This window comes from Triticum dicoccoides, chromosome 2B, assembly GCF_002162155.2.
Source record: "Triticum dicoccoides isolate Atlit2015 ecotype Zavitan chromosome 2B, WEW_v2.0, whole genome shotgun sequence".
NCBI classification, from domain to species: domain Eukaryota; kingdom Viridiplantae; phylum Streptophyta; class Magnoliopsida; order Poales; family Poaceae; genus Triticum; species Triticum dicoccoides.
In genome coordinates, this window is record NC_041383.1 from 201088615 (window position 1) to 201107335 (window position 18721).

General features: G+C 46.5%; 1 protein-coding gene and 1 pseudogene across 1 annotated transcript; one reads left to right on the forward strand and one right to left on the reverse strand.

Annotated features, from left to right (window-relative positions):
* Positions 1 to 8437: 8437 nt before the first annotated feature.
* LOC119360780 (fasciclin-like arabinogalactan protein 2) lies at positions 8438 to 9437 on the forward strand. The gene is made up of 2 exons (XM_037626280.1): positions 8438 to 9048; positions 9193 to 9437. Exons 1-2 carry the CDS (start codon positions 8438 to 8440, stop codon positions 9224 to 9226), a joined length of 645 nt encoding a protein of 214 aa, XP_037482177.1. The 3' UTR covers positions 9227 to 9437.
* Positions 9438 to 9577: 140 nt separating this feature from the next.
* LOC119363057 lies at positions 9578 to 13132 on the reverse strand (annotated as a pseudogene).
* Positions 13133 to 18721: the final 5589 nt, after the last annotated feature.

Genomic DNA, 18721 nt, shown 5'->3' on the forward strand with positions numbered 1-18721 from the left:
CAGTGCATAATACATCGCATTTCATTGCTTGGAGTTATACAAAAATTGGCTTTTTTTCACTGTACATTCAACTTATTTGGAGGAATGGTACAAGCAACATGGGACAAAATTGCAACATGCTAATGGTATAGGAAGAACCAATGTTAATCCTATTTATGGTAAGATTTGGAAATTATCTTGTTGGGTGATGGTAAAAATTTTCATCTCATGTACGTTGCATGGAACCCTCCTGTGCCATGTTACATTTACTAATAGGCACATGAAAGTATCACCCACTTGCCCATCATGCTCCAATGGGGCACATGATACAAAACATGTTTTATTCATGTGTCGAAAGGCAAGTTAGGATTGCATGAGGTGATCAATAAAGCTTGTGTTGTTGATCGTGCCGGAGAGACGGTATTGGAATTCTTACTGCTTATGACAGAACAAGATTTAGCGATAATGGGTTCTCAAAAAGCACATGAACTGATTGCGGTTACAACTTTGGTATTTATGGTGGGATAGATGTAAACTGATTCATGAAGAAAAGGTTCAAGATGCACACCAAACTGCCATGGGTGCCCGGGCTATAACAGCTAACTTTGTTAATGCACACTCCCCTAAGGCAACTAGTCAAACGGGGGATGGAGCAGACCTCCTATGGGTTTTGTTAAGCTTAATGTTGACGCCTCTTTAACCATGATTTACTTAAGTGCACAACTGGGGATATTCTTGGAGATGATAATGAAAAATTCATTGTTGGTGGAGCCTGGAGGATTGATTGTTGTGCTGATGTATTAACAACAGAAGCTTTGGCTCTAAGGTACAGCCTATTCCTTGCACAAAAGACGGGTTGCAATCGTCTTGTCGTTCACTCTGACAATATGAAGGTGATTGAAATAATGAAGAATGAAGGACATTCGGCGAGAGCAGCGGCAACAGTGTTCGATGATTGCTATTTTATAGCTTGTGATTTTCCTCTTGTTAGGTTCGAACATTATAATGGGGAAGCGAATAAGGGGGCTCATGAACTTGCTAGGCTAGCAAAATTTCCCGTCACTAAGGACTGGTTTGAGGAGCCTATAAGTGACATTGTACATTTACTTATTGACGATGTAATAATTATTTCTAATCAATAAAGTACATGTTTATTTCAACAAAAACATTGATTGTCCCTTTTTTTTGCTACACTCAACTTCCATCTAAAGCTAATAGGAAAAGTGTAGATTCAGTTTCTAGCCGTCATCTTACTAGCTAAAACACAACAAAGTTACTAGCCTCATCTTACTCCTAGCTATCACTAGAATTGTTGGAGAGAAATCAATTTGATGGACAAAAATGAATTTCTCTCAATGTGTTCCTCCAGTCCATTCAAGAAATTTGAAGAAGAAACCTACTAGCGACACCCGTTTGAGCTAGCATGCATACCAATTAAAAAATTATCAGCAGAACACAACGTTTGATATATAGCCTAGCAACAATAACAATGGGATACTGCCTTGTCGATGGTATCTATCCTTAGTGAATGGTGTTTGTGAAGATTGTATTCAGTCCCCCGAGGTAGAAAACAATGTTTTTTTGCACAAATGCATGTAAGTGCCAAGAAAGATGTGGAGAGGGCATTAGGAGTGCTTCACGTTCCGTCAGGTATTGTTCGTGGAGCTGCAATGATGTGGGAGCCGGTGACACTTTGGCAACTGACGACATGCTGTGTAATGTTGCCCCGGTAACACATCCACTCGCCAATTCTGCCAAAAGCTTCGTCGGGAAGGGGAGCGAGCGCCGTCACACTTATTCCAAATGGACACCGTCATCCCCAACTCAACACCGCCGCCAAGACCACTAACAGGGAGGGAACCACCGGTCTGCTAGCGGCGGACTGGCAGAATTGGGTAGCCTCCTTTTTGCCCTTTTGCAGCAGAACGAGGACCGCTTCGTATGAGGGTTGCTTATTTCATTTACTATTAAAGTTGTGTATATGTGTAATGATCGACGTGTATGTGTTTGCATGGATATGGGGTTTCAGATATGAAAGTTATGATCACAAATGAGGACTGTGAGTATATTGATTACTAGGAAAGATGAGATAGACTAAGATTTGGTCTTGCCTTGTTTTATACTCCAAGTTGATCATTGTACTCCTATATATATGCCCACGAGGCTCAAGCAATACAATGAACTATTCCATCAAATATCTCTCCCCCTTCTAGGGTCGCTCGGGCCTCGCTGCCCGGGCACCGGCGCTGCTTTGGCAGCCTGGGTGTCGGTGCTAATACGCTCGTTTGTACGACGTCCCACGCCGTCCGTCGTCGCCGGCCTCATCCTGTACTCCGCCGCCATCACGCCTCCACCGAGCGGCGTCCCGAACCTCACGCGCGATCGGCTTGATTACCCGCTCGCTGCCGCGATCCGCCCCATCTACGCCGCGCGACCAACCTGGCCCATCGGTTGCGCGCGCCTCCGCAGGTCCCGTGAAGATTGTTCCCGAGTTCAGCATGCCCCTCCGCCGATCGAGCAACGGGCTGCTGCTGCGTCGCCCCGTCGGGCCGCAGCACCGCCGCCCCGCGGTTCTCCTCGCGACAGCATCGACCCGTGCGTTGCCCCTACGGGTCGTAGTGCGCGATACGCGGTCCCAGCCGCCGCCCCAAGGTCGTCCCCGTGGTTGCACCGACCCGCGCTCCGCTGCTGCACCGCTCCTTCGGGTCATAGCGCCGCGGCCCGCGGTCCCCGCCGCCGCCCCGAGGTCTTCCCGTCATCGTCCCGACCTGCCCGCCGCCGCTGCGTCGCCCCTTCGGGCCGTAGCACCATGGCCCGCAGTCCACTCCGTCGTCACCGCGCGTCGACCTCCCGTGGCATGCGCCGTGCCATCTCCCTTGGCGCGGGAATGCCACCGTCCGCGCCGGTCTGCGTCGTGCTGTCAGGGTTCTTCACCTACTTCGAGCACCGCCACCGCACTCCTAACCTAGCCGCCACCGTCAGGCCGCTATCGCCGCTCTTCTTTGGCCGCTGCCGCCCGTCCACCCCCTTCGTCTTCGTCCAAGCACCAACCCGTCGCCAGCGTCGTCGTCATCTACCCCAACCACTTCGTCTATCCGACCACCGTTGGTGACATCGGGCCCGCGCCGATGGACGCCGCAATTGTCGTCGAGTTCTTCTCTGCTAGCCCCTCCGACTTCTCCGACATGGCGTACAACTCGTGCAGGTCCCTCGTCCACGCATGCCTGGTGCTGGCAACACCGATGCGTGCCTTCACCCATGACATGTCTCCGGGTCTGGCAAGCCTGGTCGGCGCTTCGTCAACTTCGTCTTTGTCCATCTACGCATGCGCGGTACTGGCAACACCGGTGTGTGCCTTCGTCCACGATGTGTCTTCGGGCTTGGCAAACCCGCCGCAACGCGTTGTCAACAACATCTTCTTCCCAACGCACCACTACTTCGACACCACTGCGCCCATGCTAACTCGGCGCCCCCCTTGCGCCTGCGGCAACACGGCGACATCCTCGACACCGGCTACCCCGACTCGACATCGACCATGGCATTCTTTGCACGGCTACCTCGACCACGGCTACACCACCCTACGCTCTCGGCTACATCGACATCGGCACAAAGGGCTACCGCCTTGCTTGAGCAACCTCGTAGGTTTCCACTCTAGCCACGACTTCCGCGATGCGTCGACCGTTACGAGTGTGGGAGGGTGTCCGCCTGCTTGTCTTCGGATTCTTTTTTTTGAGGCACTGACCGTAGAACAATTGTTCTATGGTAATTTTCATTAATAAAATATATACAAATTACAAAAACAGCAAAGGACCTGTCTAATCTCAACCAATACCAGTTTTATGAAACATGAAATTTAGAAGTGTTGTTCTAACCAAGTCCTGATCCTTTGTGCTTTAGCTTGTTTGGATCTAATTTGCACAGCATTGAGCCCTTCCTGAAGATAGTAGCTCCATCCTTGGATATGTGAGGCAGCATGTCTGAAGATTTTGTCATTCCTGACTGACCAGATACCCCAACAACCCATGATAACAATCTCTAGGGCTATGCTATGTGGCAGATGAAGGAGAGCCAGTTGAATATCATCAAGTACTGAGATGCCTCTATTCCTATTGGGGATGATCTTGTCCCAACAAAGCAAAGCAAATGATCTTGTCTTCGGATTCTTCTCCAGTCTCACTGTCTGCGTCGCTACCGTTGTGACTGCGGGGGGATTTTGAGTATATTGATTACTAGGAAAGATGAGATAGACTAGGATTCGATCCTGCCTTGTCTTGTATTTCAAGTTGATCATTGTACTCCTGTATATATGACCACAAGGTTCAAACAATACAGCGAACCATTCCATCGAATATCTCTCTCCCTTCTAACAAGGACGTTTGAGGGACCAGTCGGCGCTGTCTAGGAACGTGTAGGGGGCAGATTTCCTCAATACCATTGTGCAAAGTGAAATCCACTGTAGCTGACGTGTGCGAACATGCCAGGACGTGTCAAAGTTCACCGCACACGATGCTTCGTGGAAGAGTCACAAGGCTTGATAGGTTCATGGATTTTGATTTCACTGCACACGATGCTTTTTTTTTCTACCCGCCAAAAAAAAGATTTGAGGAAATTGGTGATATGGGATGATTTTTGACTCCCTCTGATGATGCAAGAGCAGCTGTGCTTTTGAGTTTGTTGCTGGAGTTAATTGTACAGAAGTACCACAATTCGGGCATCACATACAGATTGGTACCACGATTGCTAATTTTTACATGTCAGTACCAACATTGGTCCGGGTTTTTGCAAATTAGGCTAAAACGCGTATTTATACGTATTGACAGTGTATCTGACTGTTCGGGCCCGTCTGTCAGGTGCCGACGTGGCATATTTTTTGCAAAAAAACCCCTTGCTTTATACGTAATCACATAAATACCTGTTATTTTTGCGGGAAAAATGTTAACGTGAGAGAATTGTTTTTGTTCAGACTTGTTTGAAAGTTTCCAACGAACTGGACAAATAAATAAAGCAAACGAAAAGTCGCGCGCGCCAGGTTTTTTTTTTTTTGAGGAAGGTAAAGTACCCCTCCAGACATTATATCACAAGAGTTCTAGGGATACATAAGCCCTCAGGCGGATCTAGTAACCAAACAAACCGGCCAACATTATACCTAAGTGATGATCGAGCAAGCCTGTGAGCTTCAAAGTTTGAACTACGTTTCTCGTGACAAAAAACAAAGCCATCCAACTGCGCACCTCTGGCCTTAATCTCCTGTGTGATGTGATAATATACTGGTTTGGAGTCCTCATTCATAGTATTGATCACCCTAAGGCAATCAGAAGCCACCTTAACTCTTCGAGTAAGCAAGTCGTCCGCCAATGAGAGAGCCTCCCTTATCGCAAGAGCTTCAACGGTTTCTACATCTGAAATTCCTGTGAAGACAACAGAAGAAGCTCCCAAGAATTCACCTTCACAGCTTCGTGCTACAGCTGCAACGGCAGCCTTGTCATCAAGTTTTCCCAAGGCTCCGTCCACATTTACCTTCGTCCAGCCGGCCGGTGAGGGGATCCATTGCTGGACATTGGTCTCCACTTGTCTTGCTTGTACCTTGTTATTCATCTTGCTCTGTACCACACCTAGATCTTCCATGAAACTCCTGATGAAGCAATGAGTAGATAATGGACTTTGGAATAGATTTTCATGAATTACCTTCCGCCTTGCGTGCCAGATAGCCCATAGGGAGACAAACGCCTCTGTCATTTCACTAGAGGGTAATTTTTCAATGAGCTCAAAAATCCAGTCCCTCGCATTCCCTTGCTGCGTCATGGAGACCTGTTCCGCAACCTCCACTGATGCCAAAGCCCAAATGCATTTAGCCATTGTACACTCGATCAACGAATGCTTCCACGAGTCATCTTCTCCACACACTGCACATTTATCTTCCACTGCCATATTTCTATGTTTAAGAACATCACTCGTCGGGAGAGAGTGCTTTGCTAGCCTCCATAGAAAAACTTTTATTTTGGATGGAACTTGGATTCGCCAAAGGGAAGTCCACTGTTTTTCTACCTTTTTTGTATCAGACGAAGCAGCTGACCCCTCCAGCCAAGCTTCCCTTGTTGTCTTGGTATGCACAAGCATCTTGTATGCTGATCGAACTGTAAAAACCCCTTTGCGGTCATAGTGCCAAGCCCACTCGTCCTGCTGGTTCCTGGTCGACAAAGGGAGGTTCAGAATCGCCTCCACATCCATCGGCAGGAAACACTCCTTAAGCTTCTCACAGTTCCATGTTGCTGACGTACGATCAATGAACTCACTCACCCTGGAAGGGGCATGCGCCGCCAGGCAAGCAATAGGTCGTAGTCTCCCATCTCGGGGCAGCCAGTTATCATTCCATGGATCGGTAGCTTCGCCCGTACCAATTCTCTTAATTATCCCTTGCTTCAGAGTATCTCTCCCATCAAGGATAGCTCGCCATACCTGCGACGGTCGCGAGCCCAAATCTGCTTGCAAGAACTCTGTTGCTGGGAAGTATCTCGTTTTGAGTATCCTCGCACTCAAACTATCTGGTGATTGTAGAACCCGCCATGCTTGACGAGCTAAAAGAGCTAGGTTGAACAATTCTATGTCCCTAAACCCTAGTCCTCCCATGTACCGTGGCTTTGTCATATCCGACCATGCCACCCAACAAGCTTTTCGTTCACCAGCTTTACATCCCCACCAGAACTTACGTAGGATGGAATGCGACCTGCAGCACGCGGGCATAGCGCGCTAGCGACCCGGCCAAGGGGCTACTCGTGTTTCTGTCCAGGCAGGACTTTATTTATAAAACAGATGAATGCTGGCCGGTGGTTGGGCCAACCAAGGCCTGTAATTGTTTTTTCGTTTCGCCTTTTACTGACGCGCGTGCTGGGCTCGTTCGCCCGCATTTCTTTTCTATTTATTTATCTTATTATGCTTTATTTTTGTTTCTGGTTTTGGCTTATTTTTAGGTTTTTTCTTTTTTTCTTCTTTTATTCACTGGGTTCGTTCTTCTTCTGTTTTTAACATGCTTACTAAATATTTTTTTAGATAGGCTTCAATACATGATGTTTTCAAATACATGATGAACATGTTTTCGAATTTGCATGAACATTATCTTAATGTACGCTGAGCACCTTTTCTGCGTATAGTGATCATTTTTTAATGCTTGATGAACTTTACTTTGCAAACAGTGAGCATTTTTTAATATATTGAACTTTTAGGTTGAACATTTTTTTAATATATATGATGAATATTTTTGTAATTTAGGTTGCTCATTTTTTAATATATACGGTGATCATTTTTGTAATATAGGTTGAACATTTTCTTAATACATGATGTATTTTTTTGACAATGTGTATTTGAGAAAATGTTCAGCATGTTTTAAAAACTTATTGCGTAAAATCATTCTAGCATTTCGAGAAACACATCAAATTTTTTAATAAAGGTTGCACTGTTTTAGTGCACTAATATGTAATCGCAAAAAAAGTATTAATATTATGATTAAAAAATAAGTGATTCAGGGCAGTGCCAACTATAATATAAAGGACGACCCGCCTCTAACCTAACACGAGCTTCGCTGTGGCCTGGTGGCTAGTGCGCTCCGCCCGCGTGCTGCAGGTCGCAGGTTTCGAAACGTGGCGCACGTGACTTTTTGTTTACTTTATTTATTTGTCCAGCGATTTTTTGTTTACTTTATTTATTTGTCCAGTTCGTTGGAAACTTTCAAACAAGTCCGAACAAATAAAAAATTCTCTCACGTTAACATTTTTCCGGCAAAAATAACGGGTATTAATGTGATTATGTATAAAGCAAGGGGGTTTTATGCAAAAAATATGCCACGTCGGCATCTGACAGACAGGCAAGGGGGTTTTATGCAAAAAATATGCCACGTCGGCATCTGACAGACAGGCCCCAACAGTCAGATACACTGTCAATACGTATAAATACGCATTTTTGCCTAATTTGCAAAAATTCGGACTAATGTTGGTACTGACATGTAAAAATTAGCAATCGTGGTACCAATCTGCATGTGATGTCCGAATTGTGGTACTTCTGTGCAATTAACTCTTGTTGCTGTGGTATACCTGTGATGCTACCTTTGATGCCCTTGGCATGTCTAATTGAATGAGCTGACTGCTAATTTTTTGCCAAAGGAGGAAGGGAGTAACTGAGCAGGATTCAAGACAAAGGGAGTTGTGGTGAGGGTGTTGGCGGGGGGTGGGTGACATGAGGGGATTCACCCAATCCCTGGAGGAGTTGGTTCCCCGTGTGGATGGAACTCGGCCTGAAAGCCAAAAACCCTTCTTCCCCCACCCTCCTGCCCCGAGCCCCTGAAAGAGCTCGGCCAAGCCAGAACACCAGCCGAGAGAAACCCTGTCCACCGTACCTCCATTATTCTCGCTTCTCAGGGTAAAGAAATACCACCAGCTAGCTTGGGCGAGCAGGGGAATCAAGCACAATGCAGTTCGCCGGAGCCATCCTGCTCCTCCTCCTGCTCGTCCCCTGCGCCGAGGGACAACCGCCCGAGGCGACGCCGGCGGGGGGCTTGGCGATCGAGCAGATCCTGTCCAAGAACGGGTGCGGCGCCTTCGCCGGCCTCGTCGCCGCCACGGCCGGCGTGGGCCAGGCGCTCCGCGAGCAGGGCGACGCGGGGCTCACCGTGTTCTGCCCGGACGACGGCGCGGTCGCGGCGTTCGCCCCGCGCTTCAGCAGCCTCACCGCCGCCGGCCAGGCGGCGCTCCTTCTCCACCACGGGCTGGCGGCGCGCTCCGCCGAGTTGGAGCGCTTGCTGACCCACGGCCACAGGCATATTGAGGTGCGGACGCTCGACGGCGGCCGCTGGGGGTACGGCGTGGTCACCATCTGGTACTACGGAGGCGCCATGGAGCTCTCCTCGTCGCCGCCGTCGCTCACGACGCCGGTCGAGGCCAGGGTCACCAGCACGGTCGTCTACAACGACCGGCTCACCGTCTACCTCATCGACGCCGTCCTGGTTCCGGGACCGCCGGCGCTGTTCGACTACTCGGACACCTTGGTGACCATTTGCGTCATGCTCGGGCTCTGGATGTTGTGAGTACTACTACTATTTCCTCGAGGTGTTTGCCTCTTTTTTTACTCAGCAGATCTTAGAGAATGGACGATGCTGGTGCTTGAATTGCTTCTAGCTTTCCAAATCTTAACACGTGAATAACTGTATCCATGTCTCGTCTGCAGAGTCTTGGGGTCGTGTGGTGCCATTTGTTCGTGAATGAGAAGATCGTGCCAGAGTTGCGCCATAGGTGATCTCCGTCCTTGATGCACACGCTGGTGCTCAGCGCAGTGGGCAAAGGGCACTGTTGGTGGAACTTTTCCTATGTATATTAGTGTTTAGTTACTTTTGGATCTAGACTCCATGTCATGTAAGAAAATGTTGTTGGCCATGAATTCTTCTGTACCTAACTTAGTACTCTGATCCATTATTTGTCCCTCAATTAGTACAATTTTGTACTATAGTCGTACTAAGTGAGCAACAAATAACATTGATCCAAGGGAGTAAGTGGCAAAAACATTATATTGCTAGCTCAAGGATAAAACAGGAAACCTGCCCACACCTGCAAGCTTAAACAACTGCCATACATTAGACTATTGATTGATCGAGGAGGATAACAGAGGTACACATGACAGATTAGGCAACCTTTGGTACGTCAACGTTTTTACAGATCACAGAATCGCCACTGCAGTGTTTGCACCAGGAAACAGGTGCGGATCAGCGAACTCGGGAACTCAGCACAGCAGTTGACAAACTAAAGCACACACTAACAAAGCACTGAAATGCCTTGTCACCCCACACAGAATTGACTGTATAAACACCGCAACCTGAACGAACCAGTCCAGCTACAAGACTTGCTCACTAACCCTGTCTGTTATTTCCACCGTCTTGCGCTCCCGAGAGCTCAGCTGTTCTCAATGGAGGGCTCAGCTGTTCTCAACGGAGGAATCGGCATCGCCCTTGTCCTCGAGCTTCTCCATCGCTGAAGCAAGATAACTGTCGCAGAAGCCAGGGGGCTCGTGGATGAAGCAAGAGATCACGTCTCGCAGTGTCACAACACCAACCACCTCAAAGTCACCATCCACCACGTATATCCGGTGGGTTATCCTCGATCCGATGCTGTCGATCACGCTGCCCATAGAGGCATCAGGTGCACAGGTGAGCGGCGGCTTCACCAGTCCGTTGCCCCCTGAATCAGGAAGAGTGGAACCTAGAGCATTCATGAACTCCAAGACGGTAAGATGCCTGTGTGGATCAAACATATCATTAGAGACATTTCACAAAAACACACAGGGAATAAATCATTTGGTTGGGTCGCTTCGTACCTGAAATCAGAAAATAAGTCAGGCCTAAGCAACAGGAAGCGAATGTCCCTTATGCTCACACTACCGACCAGTTTCCTTTTGGGACCTTCTACTACAGGTACGCCGCCAATTTTGTTATCCTTCATGCACTTGAAAGCTTCTAAGATTAGATCATCACTGTTAACCGTAATAACCTGAAGAAAATACAATATCGTAAATTTCTCATTAAACAGTTCTTATAACACAGTCAAAGCCTATTCAAAGGTCCTGCTTCAGGTGTTGCAGCCTGCAGATCTAAATTAATCGGGATAGCACAGAGGATTAGACCTTACACTACCAAGACAAGAGTTTAACTAGAGAGGCAGCAAAGTGAGACAAATAACCTCATCAAGAGACATGAATGGAAGCCCCAAGTCTGAAAGAGGGAGTGCCGAAATATAGTCGAACCAATCCCTTCCTTTACACTGCTGAAGTCCTTTAACAACACCAGTCTGAGTAATGAAGTTCTTAATAACTGGCTTATCAGGTTCAATCACAGGGACATTCCTCAACCTGTACTTGGAGAGCAACAGTAGTACAGCAAGCATTGAACTGTCAAGCGTAACAGGCACAAAAGGAGACCACGGGTAGGACTCAACAATTGACCGAACCTACAACAAAAGGAGAAAGGATACAAAGTTAACAGGGTCTACAAGAGAAGATATTCATACAATGCGAAATTAAAGGGTCGGAACAGATAACCAAATAAACCTTAGCAACAAATTTTAGTGCAGGTTCAGTCAAAAAAAACAAATTTTAGTGCAGCTGAAATACCACAAAGACAAGCAAGACTGTATGAATTATGTCAGGTTGGATGGTATAACCATCACGTACAAAACGAGAGAAGACAATTAACAGAAAAACAACCGTGAAAATGGCGGCAGCCCACCAATTCAAACAATCCCACGGTGGTTAAAAAACCACATTTAAATAATTCACATAAATTAGTTCATATACTTATATGAACTTATATGCACAAATATATCATTTAGCTCTCAACCACAAAGAATCCTAACCAGATTACTTTCAGGGCCATAGCACACAGATCTGTGGAATGTGAGGAGGCCCCCAATCACAAATTGACACTAGCAAAAAAAAGTGCTTTCTCAACCAGGCTTGAAATTAGAAACCGGACTAAGGTTCGGGTCTTTTTTGTCAGAATGCCTGTCCCATCTGGTTTTGAGTACTGGGTTCTAACTCAAGTGTAGCTGAGCTTTGTTTTAGCAAAATAAGAAAACATTAAGTCGATTACGTTGCCCCTGGTGCATGGATTCAATGCTTGATCAACATAACAAAACAAAACAAAAAAAGCTTCAACATAGAGCAATTGCCATACTGTAGTCGATTTGAAAGGTTCTTGCTGAAGCAGAACTTTGTAGAAATCTTCCCCTAAATGATCAGCAGCAGTTACTCCATCCTTTGCAACACCCTTTCAGCAGTTAACCCGCCAGCAACAGCGGCCCCTACTGCAGCAGCAGTCAATCCAGCGACAGCTGCCGGGCCAGTTGCACCTAATGCTGCCACACCCACTGCACCAACAGCCCCCATTCCAACTCCTGCAGCAGTTGCTGATCCAGCTGACAGAGCTACGGCTGCAAGATCAGCATTATCTAGTACCCAAAGGATGATGGCTGAGTACTCAATGATGCCAAGATACCTCCCTTGCCAATCAGCCGGAGCACCAGGTTCAGGGTTAAGCACTGGCGCTGCCCTTATGTTGTGCTCAGATAAAATTCTAACAGCATCAAGAACAGAAGTTTCTCCAGGAATTTCAGTCACTACAGTACAGACAGAACATCAGTCGTTACAAACACCGAAACATATATGTGACAAAAAAAATATAAGGCAGAAAGAATATACAGATTGAGTGGTTTCTTTTGCAGAAGTGCATACAGCATACCCCGGCCACTAGGAACATCAGGAAACGACGCGACTGGGATCTGAGCAAAGGCAGCGGTCAGAGACTCTTGCAAAGCTAGCGGGAGCTTCTTCTTGGACTGGATAGTGTCAAAGTAGGCATCACAGCTAGGGAATTTCGCGTTTTCCTCAGGTCGAGCCATTTCTACAGCAAATTGATGAACGATTTATCAAACAGGAAAAATCTGCCCACAAATCATCACCAAATAAGGAAGTGCATTACACACAGTGGGCGCAGAGCATCTAGAAGTAGTTCTCTGACAAATAATTATACTCGAACATAAGTATATTAGTAGCAATTCTTAGCTGCAATAACTAGGAGCACACGGTTTGGGCTTGTGAATCAAAAGAAACTCTTACAGTTGGGCGTTTCGTCGGGCGAAACCCCTTAATTTGCATTACAACAAACAGCTCATAAGGAAGGCATATGCATATACTAGTTGCAAGTAGCTTCAACTAATTAGCCGAGCAAAATCAGAGCCTCTCGGTCTCGGGGAGAAGCAAGGCAGCAGACGGAAATCCACTAAATTTGCAACCTACCGCATCAAAATCAAAACTCACACAGCAGCATGGATGGACGAACGAATTTAACGAAAAAGAGCAGGGAGTTTATTTATCACCTTGGCTGCGACTTGCGGGAGTGGTCGGCAGGAGAAGCAGGCAGCCTCCAGGTGCAGGGCTGCGGCGGGGGAGGAAGCGGTAGAGGCGGAATGGATCGGAGGCGCTGGTTTCGGAGGATCTATGGTCTGCTTTTCTTGGCTCCCAATCCAGGGGGCGGGCGGTGGAGGAGTCGAATACGGCGAGAGATGGTGCGGTGCTCGCTTGCCAAGGGCACACTGGCACGTGTACACGGCACGGGGCCACGTCGCCACACCCCACCCCCCCACCCCAGGGGAAAGTAGGTACTCCCGTTCTATGTGTACTCCCGGTGCTTCAAATTCAAAAAATACATTTAGAAATGTGAATGTTCATAAGAAATGGGACTACAACTCTCAAATCAGATCCAAACTCGAAATGCGTATTGAGAAACAAAAGGGTGAAATCCAGATGTGAATAGGGTCAACGTTGCTTTTGTCTTTTTTTTTCTTACACTATTCATCCTAGATTTTATATTCAGTTTTGCTAGAACTCATTTAGATGAGATATAATTTGGTCTCATTCACCTTTTATAGCCATTGGATGTGATGCTATAAGATGTGCGTATGCTGACGTGGATTGTATTTGTTCTTATTTTCAAAGTGAATGAGACCAAATTATATCTCATCTAGATGAGTTCTAGATACTTCCTTTTATATTTTTGTTTCTCAATATGTGTTTCGAGTCTGGACCTGGAATTTTTAGGGGTTGTAGTCACATTCCTTGTGAACATTCATATTTTTTCAGAATTTTTTGTTACATTTAAGGAAAAAAATTGAATTTGGAGCACGGGAGTACTCCAAGGATGAGAGTACCTGATACTTTCCCCACCCCGAGAACGTATCATGTGCATCCGTTGAACTGGTGCACCAGGTGCTCCAGAGGAATCTAAGCCATTAGATGTAGAAGTAAGGGGCAGGGTATCAACGAACCTGCAGGTACATTTTCAAAACAACCCCGACCCCGCAAAATCGGGGGAATCCACTTCGCAACATAGTTCATCTCTATCCTTTCGCCATCTCCTGTACCAAGCTGAGCTAGGGTTCCATAATTTGGGGAATCATCCATCTTCGTCTCCCTCCTCTCTCGCGCGTGTCCGGCGTCTCTCCACTCTAGCCGGAATCCTCATCTTCTACCACTGACTTTCCCATCACAATTCCTCGGTCAAGCTTCTTCTCCCCCCTCCCCCACGTCGAGCTATCTCTCTCGCCGCGAACTTGTTCGGGTCAGCGTCGACGGGCGAGGGGGAGATGCTGGAGTCCGAGCATCCGCGGCGCCCAGAGATCAGGAGGAGGAAGAGGAAGGGTGAAAGGACATGCGTTGCCCCCCATGTTTGGTTTTGGTAATTGATGAAAATCACTATAGACTAATGGTTGCCTTGAGTTATATTCGTAGGTTTTGTCCATAGGCTTTTCTTGAAGTCCATTTGTTGGTTTCAAGGAGTTTATGTGTTGGCCAGGGTGCTTTTCAAGGAATTATCCAAAGATTGGTCCTGTCAGAGTTGAGCTTATTGTAAGCATGTCTTGAAGAAGAAGAAGATTGTATGATCATTCATATTTACCTTCAAGACATCATCCAAATGAGAGTTGGAAAGATTCAAGGTTGATCAAGACTAAGAACAGAGAGTGATTCAAGTTGATCAACACACAAAACATAGAAGATGTACCGAGTGGGATCATGTGATTCCACGGTATGGTAAGTATTGTCCATTACACTTTGTGCACTAACCCATGGTCTACGTGAGAGTTCTATGTGGGGTTAGGTATGGTTCCAGGGGTTTGCACCAACCGAAAGATCTCATACAACCCATGGAGGATGACATCAAGTGGTGATCGTCATCAGGATTCCCGTGTGCAAGTTCAAGTGGAGCATCACTAAGATATCAAGTGCTTGAAGCTTGCCATCCATTGTGTTGACAATGGACTTGTGAAGATGTGCCAAAGAGTGGCTTACCCATAGTGGAGTATGGGGGAGCAATCAACTAGTCTTCATCGAGCCAACGCAATCAAGAAAGGTGGTCCAATTTTAGGGAGTCAAGATCGTCATCATCTAGCTCAAGTGGACTATGTGCAAGGCAAAGTTTTTCCCTTGATAGGTTTTCTATTTTACCGGTCTCATGGTGGTAGTTGGGAGATTGGGTTATAGGATCGATTGACGTACTATCAAGGGGGGCTCTCAAGTTACTATCTTGATCGTATCATTCGTAAAGAGATCAAATCATTGCAGCCTTGCATCATCTTTCTTGGTTCTTGTTTAGTGTTTCTCTTTGTGAGTTTTAGAGCTTATGGTCATCTTCATGACAAGCTCGAGTTCATCGAAAACAGAGTTCACATGCATCTTGTATGATGTTTTCGATGTTGAAGGTTATGCCGGTTCTTCTTCGTTGGAGGTTTCACTCTTCTATTTCTTAGGCATAGCTCCCCTGCCTCTTCTTACTATAACTAGTCCCTGTTGGATGCTACTCGTCGTCATCTATCCAACAAGTTTGAGTTTGCTCAATTCGGAGTTCATGTGCAGAAGTTGTGGCAATTTAGGCTTTATTTGCATCCTCTGTTTTCTCTGTTGTGTTCCTGAAGGTCTCAAGAGGTAGTACTGCTCTCTAGAGCAGTAGTACCGCGGCCCTGTGCCGCGCGTAGTACCACTGCTTTTGGGGATGCATTTTTTCGTGTCGGGTTTCGCGGTAGTAGAGCGGTAGTAGAGCAGTAGTACCTCTTATAAGCGATAAGCGGTACTACCTCTACCCATGAGCGGTACTACCTCTCCGGGAGGTACTACCTCTGTCCAGAGCGGTACTACCTCTCTGGCAGAACTACAACTCATGTTTTTCTCTCTTGTTGGGCTGTTTTGACCGTGCTAAGCGGTAGTACCGCTCCTTCGAGCAGTAGAACCGCTTTGTGCACGACCTGAGTGCATAACGGTTGGATTCGGGGGTGCCTATAGAAGGGGGTCTTCTTTCCCAATGAATCTTATCTCTTTAGCTCATGTTCTTCCCCCATTTTTGACCTTCTTCGAGCTCGCTATCTCTCAATCCCTCCATGGAATCTTGCTAGTTTTGGGGGGGGGGAGAGAGAGGAGATCTAGATCCACATTTCCACCAATCACTTTCTCCTCTATGTGAGGGGAACCCCTTGGATATAGATCTTGGAGTTCTTGGTGTTCTCCTTCTTGTTCTTCCTCTCATTTTCCTCCATAGCTTTCGTTGCTTTGGTGGGATTCAATAGTGAGGGACTTGGGCACTCTATGTGCCCTTGCCATTGCAACTGGTGCATCGGTTTGAGTTCTCCGCGGTGATACGTGGAAGTGAAGTTGAGAAGCTTATTACACTTGGGTGCTTGGTATCCTTGAGCTTGTTCCTCTTGGGTGCTTGGGCGCCCTAGACGGTTGGTGGTGCTTCGGAGCTCAATCATTGTGGTGTAAAGCTCCGGCAAGCGTCGGGGTCTCCAATTAGGTTGTGGAGATTTCCGCAAGCAATTTGACGGGTACGGTGACCGCCCCCAAGGGTTTCCAAAGTGTATGGGTTCGGTGACTGCCCCAAGGGTTGCCATTTGTACGGGTTCGATGAATGCCCTCAAGGATCCCTTAGTGGAATCACGACATCTTGCATTGTGCGAGGGCATGAGGAGATTACGGTGGCCCTAGTGGCTTCTTGGGGAGCATTGTGCCTCCACACCGCTCCAAACGGAGATTAGCATCCGCAAGGGTGTGAACTTCGGGATACATCATCGTCTCCACGTGCCTCGGTTATCTCTTACCCGAGCTCTTTACTTATGCAATTTACTTTGTGATAGCCATATTGTTTCATGTCATATATCTTGCTATCACTTAGTTGTCTATCTTGCTTAGCATAAGTTGTTGGTGCACATAGGTGAGCCTAGCCATTTTAGGTTTTGTGCTTGACAAATTAAACGCTAGTTTTATTCCGCATTTGTTCAATCCTAAACCGTAATTATTTTAAAGCGCCTATTCACCCCCCCTAAGCGGCGTCCACGATCTTTCAAAAGGGGACCAGCGCGCAGCGGGGCTGGGCATTTACTCAGGTTTGCCCCTTTCTAGTATCTCTCAGCTAACATTTCTTTTATCTAATGGCGATCACTTATACCTTGCCATGATAAAGATACATAATCGTGAATTAGCTATAATGGGACAATACTAATAAAATAAAGAATCAACATATCTCCTCGGGTCTGTTGATGAAACTAAATGTGAGGAAGTGTTTTCTTCAAATTTGTAGCCCGTAAATTGGTAAACACCGAATTGATGTTTCAGATGTAGATATAATGGTGAAATTTTAGTAGTATCCATCAGTGCTAAAAAGATGAGGGGATGTGCCCTATGTGTATACTTCAATTGTACATGGAAATGGCATTTACTATGTCCAGGTGAACTTTCTATGTAGTTAGTAGTTGTCCATGTTCCTCATTTTGTCTCACTGCAACTACAATCTACATTGTCGCTATGCTAAGTAAAAATCTTGGCGTTTTGAAGGTAAATTTGGATGAAATAGTCATCGATGGAGTCCATGGGAAGTTATGATCTAAGCATTGGGTCATCTATGCCAATGGGAGTTGAAGATAATGACAATAGCTTTGCCATGGTAATTTATTTATTGTATTGGTCACAGGCTTATGTCACACAGTTATTGTCACGTGATGGTTTTCCTCGAAATTATAGGGCATGATCCAGCTAGCCTAAAATGATGGAAATAGCTACACACGCCAATGCAAACTAGAAGTCTTCCATTTTGTGTAAGTAGATTTTGTCTCACATCCAATGCATGAGCTGTAGTTTATTAATTGAACATATTTTTATTTTGGATATCCAGGGGTCAAATATGAGCTCGAGTGTGATGCTAACTTACAACCTGTATTTGGTATGCACTTTGACACCTGGGAGGAAGGTATGGCATTCTATAAAATGTATGCTCATGAAGTCAGGTTCTCAGTTCGCACATGGACAACAAACAAAGATGAACATGGCGTATAGTGGAAGAGGTTGTGCTAGGGAGGGTTGGAGGAAGGTGGCTCGGGAAGAGGAAAGGATAAAGCCTAAGCGTAAATTCAAGTTAACAAGTTGTGGTTGTGAGGCTATGATTGGATTGAAGAGGCAGGATGACGGCAAATATAGGGTCGCACGGTTTGTTCCATCACACACTCACCAACTTATTTCTCCAAGTAAGAGACATCTTATCAAGACAAATAGAGAAGTAAGTCCCCGTTCGGATGTTCTCCACGATCCAGCTTCCTAAAATGACAATGAGAAGCCAACCGAACGATGCATCTCTGAGAAGCTCGCTTCGCGACGACGAGGATCGGGCCAGTGCAATATCCGCGGAGACAAGGAGCAGCTGAAGCCTAGCTTCACGGAAATGAGAAGTTGAAGTTCGTCCGAATTACAAGAGAATGCCACCTCGAAGTGCCTCACAGCCGAAACGTTTTCTCTCGCTCAACATACCACACACCCGGAAATTACATGGGAGTGCCACCCCGAAGTACCAGACACCCAAAATGTTTTCTCTATTTACATGAAGCTGCCACCCCGGAGTATCTTCTAGAGCTGCTGTCCAGCCGAACACATTGCTGCTCCAGCAAGAATTTGGAAGTCAGCGAGAAGTTAAGAAGCCAGCTATTTCGGGAAGCTAGAGAGCTTCCGAACAGGCCCTAAGTAGTGAGTTGAGGAGAAAACTACTTGCATGTCATAAGGCAATGGTTGGCACATCCGCAATATATCGCTTGCTTAGTGTAGAGAAGGGGGGTCAGCAAAAATGTGGGTTGCACAGTGACCTCCAAAACTCTCACCACGATTTTAAAATAGCAATTAA